General features: G+C 36.8%; 1 protein-coding gene across 4 annotated transcripts in view; it reads left to right on the top strand.

The window, feature by feature from the left end:
* Hapln1 (hyaluronan and proteoglycan link protein 1) overlaps positions 1-12,526 on the top strand; it is a 74,065-nt gene that overhangs the window by 34,020 nt on the left and 27,519 nt on the right. For 2 of the 4 annotated variants that reach the window (XM_048800246.1, XM_015497910.2), the window contains exon 2: positions 8,442-8,567. In XM_048800246.1, the coding sequence (XP_048656203.1) occupies positions 8,468-8,567 (100 nt within the window). In that variant the 5' untranslated portion in view covers positions 8,442-8,467. Of the gene's footprint in view, positions 1-7,678; positions 7,838-8,261; positions 8,568-12,526 lie in introns of those variants that run through there. The other 2 variants (XM_048800245.1, XM_015497911.2) reach the window with 2 other exon arrangements.

The following is a 12,526-nucleotide window of genomic DNA, read 5'->3' as shown; positions in this document are numbered from 1 at the left end:
GTCGCAGGTCCGCCTACCTTGCAGGCGCGGGGGGGGGGGCAGCTCTACCCTTCCTCAGGCCACTGGGCCTGTTCTGTCTGTCGGTTGCAGGTCTGGCCTGTTCTGTTGGTGGTCACAGTTACGCCTACCTTGCAGGCACGTGGCGGGGGACGGCTCTGCCCCTCAGCAGGCCGCTGGGCCTGTTCTGTGGGTGGTCACGGTTCCGTCTCCCAACTTCTTTAAAATCCCTCTAAGTTCTACTTAAATTATATTTCAATGGAGAGAAGACATATCTACTTGTGCAGGGTTTTTACTTTAGTGACAAGATCCTTGTCAGTATTCAAAAATCATGTACTGTTACTAAAAATAAATTATTTGATTTTATATATTAAGAAAAAATATTGTACAGAATAATTTTCTCCCATTCAATGTAATGCATTTTTACTGATACTACTGAGATTTTTGATGATGGAATCAAGAACGAAGGAATCTATACAGCAATGACTTTCCTGTGTAGTCATGCCTAACAAGCATATCCTTTAAAGATTATGCTTATTCATTCTTGAGAGATTCTTTTTCCAAGAAATGCTATATGAGAAGTGGCAGCTGATTTAACAGTCTCTCAAGAATTGTTCAGGAGGCAATTTGATTTTGATGGTTTTCTTGCTATTTAAGGGTAGAATACAAAGTTTTCTTCTGCATCCTGTAAAGGATTCATTTGTCATGACATCACTGTGACATATTCATATTGGTTGCTGTCCAATTTTTAATGTTCTGTGGTAAAATTTGAGTTCTTAGGGCAACAATTATTGAATAAGTTCCCCAAAAATGAACAAAGGGAGAGATAAGAAGTTTATTTACTCTATCACCAGCATTATCAAAACATATTTTAACATGTTTTTAATTATTCTCTCTACCAACAACCATCTGATAGAGAAACAGAGTACTAATTATGGAAGAAGGTATGCCCTCCGAACACTTAGAAATTTCAGATAATTGAAAAATTTCAGGTAGAATGTAAGAACATCTGCAGATGTTATTTAAGCTGATGTCACAGAAAAATGCTGCAGCCATTATAGGAATTTCTTTTTATATGCTAAGGCTTTGAGACTCTAAGTTTCCTTGTTCATCTATCATACCAACTTTTTCTCCAATAGACTGTGAACTATTCCCCAGACCTTGACCTATAATATTGGACAATATTGAGAACAAATCTAGAATTTCCTCTGCCTGACCTAGGAGGCAAGTCTTGCTAACTACTCATGTAAATGTATAGGAAAAAGACATTTTAAATGGAAATATCAGGATGAATTGATTATTTCCCTGTTCACATGCCATCTCACCCTTGTGGAGTAATAAATAATGACATGCAAAAGTCACTTAGAACATGCAGTGACAATTAAGTCCATTTCTTTCCTTCTTGTCACTATCCATCTACCTATATTGATAGCTACCTATCCACTGGTATTATCCCATTTGAAAAGATTCCTGGTTGAAGAAGACACACTACATCATTGAGGAAACATACATTACTCTCTGTCCTCCTTTTGTAGTAAAGAAATGAGTCAAATAAGAGATAAGATAAACATGTAATTTATGTTTTTATGTCTGTAAATTACATCTCCAACCTCAAGGTAAACTGAGTTAGAGAAAAAAATCTGTCTTAAGCTGTTGCATACAAATAGAATTTGAATGATATGTTCAGGACTTTTAGGAATCACTTTAGGGAACAAAAATGAGGGTTTAATATAGTTTATAACATGGGTATCAAAATCATGCTACATGTATTTCTTTATTTATTCAGCAAAATTCAGAGTTTCAGTTACTCAGAAATAAGAAAAATGGTCCTTGTGCTTATTAATATGTGTATATAGTGCTTTCTTCATATTCCTTAGATATTCAATAAAAAGCTGTAGATTTGAGCACTATAAACACCAAATATAATTTGTGCTTTTATTAGGGCATGTTTTCTATATTTATTTTAGAAAATCAATAAAAATCAAATAAACACTTGCCAAATACATTTAAAAAATGATTACAGAAAAATCTAACTCGTAGCTCCTGAACTGTTTAAAGTAGGTTCTGATTTGCCAAAGATCAGCTGGAGCAAATGCACTTTAAGTGAAAGGTTGCTGAGTTTGCCCAAACTCTCAATATTTTCTAAGAGAGAGCTAGCATAAAGCCAGCCAAAAACAATAAGTAAATTGAACTGCTTCTTAAACAAAGGTTATTGATATCATTACTTTAAAATCCTATAAATTTATTGTTGAAAAGGACAGTCCTAGCTAGCATTCCTTGTAAGAAGAATGGATAGCTTGATATCTCCAATAAGAAAAATAAATTAAGCAATGATAACAACAACTAATGTAAGGCTTTGACACCAACTCTACCAACTGACCAACAAAAACTTGGCCCTGAAGCAGTTGAATGACTTCTTCCAAGCCATACAACAAGAAAGTTGCAGACCAAGTAATGAAACTAAATTTTGCCTTTTCTTCATTACACCTACGATATCTCCCCACATCCCTGAGATAGCCCGCATATGTTACTGTTTTCCCCAAGTGGTTTTAAAAAGTTTTCCTGTTTACTCTGTGCCATGACTTGGATGATAAATAATACTAAGGCCTTCTTAACCATCAGACAATTTAGTGAACATTCAAAATGTAGGGGAAAGAGAAGAGATGAAATGAAGAATAGATGGGTAAGAGACAGAGGAAATAAATGGAGAAATGGAAACATAAAAGAAAAATAAGATGGATAGAAAGTTGGAAAATTTAGGGGGTATTTTAGGCCAATTTCAAAATATGATTCTGATTCAGTATACCTGGGATGATGCCCAAGAATGTACACATCTGACAAGTTCCTAGGTGCTGCTGCTGCTGCTGCTCTGGGCACCACACTAATTTTACTCCTCAGCTCAATTAGAATAATGGACTTACAGGGGCACTCACCTGCCTCTGAGATGGAGACAGCTGCTGTTTTCTTTTTTGCAAACATTTATCCATGTAAATTGATCACATTTGAGGTAGGCCATGCTAGCTTGATAAAAACAGTGGTGTAGTTTTTTACTTTTTCAAGAACACTTCTCAACCTAAGGGGAATTTGTCATTACTCCTATTTTGTAGGTAGAGAAATTGAGACCTGAAGTACACTTCACATTTTCTCCCCTCAGAGCTCTGACTTTTTCCAGTCCTCCACGCTGACAAAGAGCATATTAAGCATATCAAGGGCAAGGAAGCAAGAGAGTGACCATGGCCAGACTGGAGGGGCTCTTTGCCAAGGTCTGAGGCTGGGCAGCCAGCTCAGGACCCCAGGAAAGCTGATTTCACTTCTGGGGGTTTCATGCAGCTGTGCAACGTGGCAGGGAAATTGTTGTGTTCACCTTGAAGCTTACACACACTCTCCTGGAGGACATCTGTCATTGCATAATTGAGCAAAGCTTTTTGTTTGTTTGTTCATCTGTTTGGCTTCTCTCTTGAGTTTTGGGTGTACTCCAAGCAGTTCCTCATTCTCTGCCACTGTATGTAGTACATCCTGAGGCTTAGGAAAATCTATTATTAACCTATCAACACTAGCAATTGTCTCTCTTTACATTGAAGAATCCAAATGCATCACTAATCTGAGTCCATTAGCCTGTGTTCTGACTTCTAGATTTCTCCCTACAAATCCAAAAGAGAAAACAAAATCAAAAGCCCCGAACAGAGCAATTGAGAAGCCAGTATATTGTTACCTCTTTGGGGAGGAGGAGAAGACAGTGAAGATTAAAAACAACAACAACAACAACAAAAAAAAAACCTACAGTCTCAAAGTCTAATATATAGAATTCCATGGAACAAAGGCTATTTTAACAGCTAAAAGGAAAAAGAGTTACTTCAGGAAAAAAAGAAAAAAAAAAACAATGTTTTTGAATTAAGTTAATTTAAACCTAATGAAAATGTTCTCATGATCCCTATTTTATTTTTTTATTTTGTTTCACTGCAATATTCACCAGCATTTGAAAAGCACTGATCTTCCTTCTTCTCTCTCTAATTAGATAAGACTTAAGTGGTATTATAAGAAAAAAAGGTCAATCTATTTTAAAATAATTCTGTAGAACAAAATGGTTTCTTTTCTCTTTCAATTTTCAACAACTTTTGTATTGATTCTCATAATTTTTTAGCCAAATCTCACAACATAAATTGATGGTGGATTATTTTATTATATCCCCGGTGAACGCAAATGTAAATTTTCAATCTCCTTCGTAGAGATTAATGTTTAAACAGTATGAACACACCTCGATCCAGGCTCCTGTATTACTTTTAACTGTTTCTCCCGGTACAATTTCTACTCAGCCCTCCTCTGTGCACACAGGCACAGTTCTGGGTAGGTAGCACATAGTGAGAGAAGCATTCAGATTTCATCTCAAACCTCCCATGGGTAATAGGACTATGCCCCCAACCCAACAAGAGAGGGCCCCCGGGAGCCACTCCAGCTTGCATGAAGAGCCTCAGAAGAGTTTTGATGAGTTTGACTCATGAGGAGAAAGTTAACAGTATTCCATGGGGCACATAGGGCACCAATATGGTGGTGAGTGTGCAATCCTTAGGATCAGAAGACATGGACTCCCACCTCCTCCCTGCTCATGCTGGGTATTTCTCCACTCTGAGATTCCATTTCCAGAACTATAAAATATTTATTACAATATGCTTACCTCAATTGAGTTATTCTGAGAAATAACAATTAAGTAGATGAGGCTTCAAGGACAGTGCCCAGCATGTGATTGCACCTCAGAAAACATATAGTGTTGCTCTCGGCCAGAGAAAATAGAATGCATTCCTTCCACTTGGTTTTATTTCCCTGTAACCTAATGTAAGAATTTTTAAATAGGTACCTAAGCAATGTCAGTTAAGCACTTTAGTATTAGACTTTTGGTATTGGTATATCTGTATATCAAACTGTTAGACTTTTGGTAGGATATCTTGCTTCAAAAATAGTGGTTTGATTATCACCAAAGTCCAAGGGCAAAATTACATTCTTATCATCTGTCTTTGAGCATAGACATTTCAATTTGGGCTCATTTTGAAGATGGGTGTATCTCCATGGCAGCAAGACTTTGTAGACTATAAAAAGAGACCATCAAATATGTGAGTTTCAGGTAAACGAACAGTCCTAATTCAAGGACTGGTAATAAGCTGATTGTTTTAAAGTACCCCTAATTTTCTAAATTTGAATTGTATCAAAACTGAAATGTTTTTTTATTCAACATATCTAGATAGCCAGAGGAGACATGATCACAAAATGCAAATAAGCAGGACTCAGATGGATTCACTCAGATGATCACCTATGTTTGAGTTGTCCTTCTCTGTTGGAGACCATCAAAAGGCCCCTGGCATATTCCATGTCCTCAAGGGCCTCCATCTGATGTACAGGACCTTCTGTTATACATGCAGTTTACTCAGATACCCAGAGATTTTGTTCCTGAAGTTTGCTTTGTTAGTTTCCTCTCTGTTGATGGGGCAGTTGCTGTGCTGCCAGGGTGAAAAAAAAAAGACAATGTCCACTTTCGCCTCCTTGGGTTGCATTAATGTTAGTGAAGGATGCCTAAAAATGTTCATTAGATATGCCTCCATATTAATCACCAATCACTACAGATGTGCAATATCCTTGGATTTTTCACAGATGGTGGTGGTGGTAGTGTATGTGTGTGTCTGTGTGTATATCATACACATGAGCCATCAGGGCAGTGTTCATGGCACCAGGCACCAGGGAAGTAACATAAACGAGTCAGGGAACAATAATGACAAGAAAAGTGTCACACGGCTGACTTTTTATATGTTAAGTAAGTCTTTTTTTTAAGAAAGTTTATATTCACATATAACAGAAATCAAAGTTTTAAGATCATAATAGTTTTAAGATTAAAATCCTGAATAAAAAAGGCACCAACAACAAAATAACAAATTAAGCGTCCTTCAGAAAAAATAAGTACACCTCAAAGTAGGTGTTGCTTTTACATAAAAGCAAATCTAAACCTTGCCCTTAATAGATATATGACCTTCAGTAAGATAACTATCAAGAAATGGAAATGATTGTCTCATAATATTCTTATAATGCCATGAGCCATTATATGCAAAATTGCTTAAGACTTGACAAATAGTAGACATCCAATAAAAGGAAACAGCTGCTGTTATTAGTATATTCTAGCCCCTTCCACCAAACACACACATACTCTCATGATGTTTGTATTTCAGATTTGGGTACACAGCCCAAATACCTCAACTCAGTGGAAAAAAACTTTTATTGATTTATGTTTGGGTACTGTAGTATGGAATTAAAGGAAATACAGATTTGAATGTAATTTCTTTTAGGCAAAAATGAATGAGGGTCTTAGGATGTAATTCACTGTGGAGTGCTTTCCTGGGATACTTGAGGCCCTGGGTTTAATCTCCATCATTGAGAAAAAAGCAAAAAGAAGGTAAGTTAAGGTAGTTGCAGTGGTCAAATGCACAATTCTACCATATGTGTACTACTTCTTACAAAGGAAGCTTCAGTTGACCAGAGTGATATGAAAATTAATCTAGAACATTCCCTGCCTTTATTCACCTGGACCCCTCACCTGGAATGTCTCCTGTTTTCACCTGTTGAAACTGTATGCTCCTTTTGTACACCCTCTCACAACACACTCTCTCTCTCCTTTTCTGATTCCTGGGACAATGGAAGAGCACATCTCACTTCTGGGGCTGTTTTCCCACTGTTTCAAGTTTGTGAATATAATGAACCAAATGATATTACAATTCCAAAAGTCACTTTTGTTGTATTTGTACACCCAAAGCACACTTCTGGACTAAAAATAGGTAATATTTGTTAATTGTAATCCTAAGGACAAAAAGTCAATGGCTACAAAAAATCATCATTTTACAAAAAATACTCAGAGGAACAAGCAAGTGAACATCTGAAAATAAGATGAGTAGATAAGATAGAGTTTTGAAGGCAACACACTTGCCTTCCTGGACAGATAAGGTGCATAATCTGCTCATCCACCATCTTCTGTGTGTGACATAATGAAGAAAAAGAATTACAGCAACATGAAAGACTAAGTCCATGAGCATAAGAGCCATGCAGCTTTTCTGGCAATGTGGGGGTGGGGGATGCAGAAAAGCATATTTTCAGTCCCAAGAGGGACTCAGGGAATGCTGTAAGGGCATTAGGCTCTGAGGACAGCTTGCTTGCAAGGACCTCCAGGAACAGACTCAGAGCTCTTTAATAAGTATTCCAGGGAGTCCAGACTTTCCTGGAAAAAAAAAACAAATTAGTGTGAGAAGCCAGTCCTGTGCAATTTCAGTTTTAAAAATAGCCAGTATTGTTAAGGCTGCTGTGTGCATGAGAGGAAAAGAAAGACCTTGTTAATATTTGCCTCAGCTTTCTACATTATAACAGAAAAGCTACACTGAAATTCTTACTTGGCAAATATCGCAAAGGTCGTGAGGTTTCTATTGCTTGGAATTATTTTTGATCCTTCCAATGACAAAGTTGTAGGGGAATAAAGGATTTGTCTTTTTTTTAAATCAAGTCAGTCTTTGGATAAAGGACAGGCAAGTGATGGCTCTGTCTCTTTCACTTAGGACCAGAGTTGTCCCTCCCTGTCTGTTTCAGCTCTTTATTTGCCTAATTGCTCTCTGAGCCTGGGAGAGATGTTCCCTGCAGCCGAGGCTCTGCTGACTGCAGAGACCCTACCTGGCACTCTAAGTTGGTGCGTCAGCTTTTTAGGTTGGAATGAATGAAAAATCAATCAGGATGACTGCAGTGGTAGCATACACAACTCTAACCTAATTTGTCCATAATTTTCAACTATTCACCATAGACCCAAGCAGTGTTTAAGATGGTAAGTGAATCTGAAACAAATGAGCTGCTTCTGCTTAATCAGTTTTTTTTTTTGTTGTTTTGTTTTGTTTTTTTGTCCTCTTTTCTATTTAGAACAAGTAAATATAACCTGCTTAGGAAGCCACATGTAAAATGAATGTTGATGTCAATTTTCATGCAAATATTCTTTATTGGCTCTGTTTAAGATTCGGTTCTTAATTAGATCAGGTGATAAATATTCATATATAGGTATATCTGATTACTGTTTTATTAACTTATACTCTAAATTCAGAGGGTTAAATGACTTAAGTCTATACATGTCCTTGGCACATCTTTTTGTAACTTGCTCTAACTATGTCAAAACTATAGTTTTAAATTTCTAGATTTACAATTCTGCAAAGATAGAGTTAAACACTATTTGGACTCTGGCTGCCTAGGGGGAACTGGAATTTTTCAAAGCTGCCTTCTTCAGCTCTCAAAGACAGCTACAGCAACTTTCTGAACAGATTGGGTTAAATATTTTTACAGACCCATTCTATGATGATAAGGCGGTAATAAGTTGTGCAGTGCAACACTCCAAAGGGTTCCAAATCTCACCAGCCTCTTTTTATGTGATGCTCTCACAGTGAGGAAGATCCTTTGGGCTACAAAGATGAAGAGTCTACTTCTTCTGGTGCTGATTTCAATCTGCTGGGCTGATCACCATTCGGACAACTATACTCTGGATCATAACAGAGTTATCCACATCCAAGGTAAGATAACACAGGTTCTCCTATGAAAGTTAAGTCAATTTCATGTTATTTACAGTTATAAGCTAGGTTAGTGCTTCTTAATCTTAGTTCTGCTGCACTGACTTCTCCTTTCCCTTTCTGTTAATTGGTGAACAACATTGAGCTGGGCTTTTGAATGCTATTGCATTACAGAAGAGTTAAGACTTGGGGACAATTAAAGTTGAACTGCTTAAGAATTTCAAACTGCAGTGGGTTGCTATAATCAACTTCAAGGCTTTTAGTGCAATTGCTATCTTCAAGTAGAATGGGAGGCATGAAGTTCATTTAAATACAAGGTGGAGGGAAGACATAGGAAGTGAAACTTGGGATGTAAGGTCATTCTGATACAGTAACTGTTTAATGTTTAAGAGAAACAATGTAAATAATATGAAAAATCAAAGAAGCTCTGGTTCAGTAAAAAGTAGCTTACCCTATTACAGTCTCTTTCACTGAAGCTTTAGTTTGCATAGACCCGTATATTGGTCCTGCATGTTTCTGTTGAGCTCAGCTAAATCCTCAGCCTGAGAGCTGTAGTAAGATTGGAGGCTGCAGTACAATGCAGCTCTTTCCTCAGTCCCAGCTTCAGATGAGGGACATCCTGCATTAAGAAAGCTCAGAGACTTATGCAATAAGAAGACAGTTCTAGGAGCGGTAGCTTCTCTCCTGTCCTTGTATGCTGAATAATTAAAATAAGAACTACAGAATTTAATTGTTTAAACATAGGATGGCATTAATTTTAGATAAACTCATTTTGGGGACCAGAATCATTATAAGTTTGCTAAGAGACATAAATACCAAGTTACATCTTCAAGGTCAAAAGTATAGTCTCAGAAAATTGTACTCGCTATTGAAAAGTATGACTTCATGAAGGTCAAATGACAGTGTAAATCTGACTAGAAGTATTTTCCTGTGCTTATTATGAGTACCAAAATAGAATTTCAAATTTGTCTATGTATAGCTGTTTTAGACCCATATCTTTCAGTTTTGTTTTCTTTCTATAAGTTTGTTTTTCAGAATTGAATGATGAAAAGAAATTATATAATTATAAATTTTACTCTGCAAGCTGCTGACTCAGCTATTTCATACACACACACACACACACACACACACACACACTCACACACACCCCAAAGCAATTTTCCAAAGACTATAAGATTCTTGTACATTGCTGATGAGATTACTGATGAGAAATAATATTCTTTTAGCTTCTAGTCACAGAATTCAATCAGCTAAAATGATAATACATAATAATTAATAATGGCAGCTTTAAATCCAATGTAAAATAATCTTTATATTTGCATAACTGTGAATTCAAATTATTAGTAGATACCTAAGTTATATTATAAACTCCATACAAACCATTTAGTCTACATTATACCCAGTATGTGAAAATGTTCTATTTAAAAATATACTAATATTTTTAAAATGGCATCTATAAGACAAATTAAAATTCCATCAGCAGGGAAAACTTCTGCTGGTCTTCTCATTCCCATCTACTCCTTGAAATTTACTGCAAAGGGGTTTCTGACCCAAAGCATCAGAATTATCCAGATGATTTGCATACACTGTTCAGGTTTTCTCCAAAAGCCCTGATAGTCCACTTCATTTTAATTGTAAATTCATATTCTTCGAAAGTGTAGGCTTGCCTTGGAGGTTTGCTCAGAGCTATCAAGTGATAGAACTGCAAAGCCTATATTTGCTTGTGGAAATTAGTTCTGAAATGTTGCTTGGGTCAGGATTATAAGGTTATATCCATATGTCAGGATTCATTTTGAATTCGCTTCAAATACCTGTTCTTATTACTTTTTCCTCAATATTTTTTCCTTTACTACAGTATTCAAATTGAAGTTTCAGATTCTCTAATTCTTAAGAGAAGTGATTTCCAAGTCATCTGCCATAATTTCATTTGTCTTTATACTACAAAAGTAAACAAAAGAGTAAAGCACAGTAGGAAAATCAATAAGCAAATAACCTTCATTACTTTCTTGAAGTACTAGATTATTTTCTCATATTTAATTAATCAAACATGGAATTAAGAAAACTGAAGAATTTTCAGTCCAATAATTTAATTATTCATCGGAATCTCAAATTCCTGAATTGTGCTGATAAGCAGTATGATCTTCTCTGAGGGGAAGAAAAATGTTCAAAATTCACATTACTGTAAAAACACCTTTTCTTTTTTTCATTAAATTTCATTTTTTTTACTCTAACTTCCTTGGGCCTTATGTGGGAATAGTGCACATTCGTGACTGACTTGGTACAAATTCACAGCGTTTTAATCATACATTCTTGAATCTCATGCATAAGAGTTACCTAATTACTTCTCTCAAGCCTGTCTCACAGTAGGATATTCTATAGAGATGGAGGCACACAAATGTTTAATCTGGCTTTAGATAGAAAAAGAGAGAAAAATATATCAGATAGTCAGAAAAGAAAATGGCAAGAATAGAACACTGGGCAGTGTTTCTAATGAAAAACACTTTTCTGAAATGAAAAAACAAAATCTTCTAGTTTCACTGGAGGAAGGTTTACTTTAGATAAAATTTTACGTGTTAATTCTCTTTGGTTTTTTATTGAATTCATTTGGTTACACAAGAAAACAAACTTCACTTATCCACAGAGTCTACTAATAAAAATGTGCTAATATCTTATTAGCTTGAGGAGTGGGGGTACATCTCAGTGGTAGAGCACTTACCTACCATGCAAAAGACCCTGGTTATCATCCCCAGCACCAAAAAAAAAAAAAAAAAAGAACTATTAGTTTGTGTATCATGTATGTCCTCCATATCAAAGGTCCAATGGTTATGAAGTTCTCAAATTCTTCTACAGGAGGAGGGATTCCTGGTAATACTGTCTCTATAACATTCTCAAATGGATTATATTCCTCATATCATGATAGGTCCAGTCAATCTTTAATTCATTTGAAACTTAAGATCATTAGGAAGACTTTTACATAAAGTACAATATCAGAAGAACAGTATTTTAAGTGTTTGAATCAGGTCCAACAATTCTTTGGATAGAATTTTGATTGCTAGTAAAATTTCAGAGATGATGAATATATTTTCTAAATTACAAATTTTAAGAAAATATTTACAGACAGCTAAGTAATTATAATCATACTGAGTACATACATCTGCTTGACCTTATCAAGGTCATAATGTCCATGTTTCCTACATCTAGTGTTCAAGTGTCACGACCCCTCGCCGGCAAGGGAAAACACGACACAGGATTCTTCTTTCAGCAGTTTATTCAGGCCTTGATTCATGTATCATCTTCTAGTGACCCGTCGCCAAGCGCCCAAGCACAGCCTAATAAAGCCTCCAGCATACCAATCCTAAGCTGCCACGTGGACCTTTCTCATAGGGTGGTAAGGGATTGCGTGTCAATTCTCCATATTAGGAGTTGTTTATCACAGGCCACAGTGGAAGCCGGCGCCATCTTCTAATGGCGGCCACGGTCTAATTAGAACGGCTCACCACAGTTCCCCCTTCTATTTTATAAAACAATGCAGGCGAAAGTAGAGGTCCTATCCCACTGTGCAGAAGTGGCTGCAATGTATGGTTCAGTCCTAAGGAGGGCCCTTCCCTAGACCTGGTCCCATATCAGCCGACGCCTTTTTTCATAGGGCGGGGCGTGGACGTCAAACCCGCATGCAATAGGACATGCTTTCCTTGAGGTCCGTTGAGGGATCACTCAAGTGCAGTGCCTTGCCTCGCATCCTGCATCGTGACGACGGCGAGAAGTAGGATAACACAGGTAGCCTGATAGTAATGACAAAATTTAAGTTGGCAACACAATCCCTAAGCCCCAGAGGAAGGTAAAAGGTCTATAGCCGAGAAGAAAGACCAGTCCTGAAACCCATCTGCGTGCAATGGTAACAAGACCTGCAGAGTGCAAGGGCTATTCAGCACTGGAAGAAAATAAGGAAGAGGACATGCCAA

This window comes from Marmota marmota, unplaced genomic scaffold (genome assembly GCF_001458135.2).
Source record: "Marmota marmota marmota unplaced genomic scaffold, marMar, whole genome shotgun sequence".
NCBI classification, from domain to species: Eukaryota; Metazoa; Chordata; class Mammalia; order Rodentia; family Sciuridae; genus Marmota; species Marmota marmota.
The sequence above is the reverse complement of the archived record's forward strand: the minus strand, read 5'-3'. Positions and strand labels throughout refer to the sequence as shown.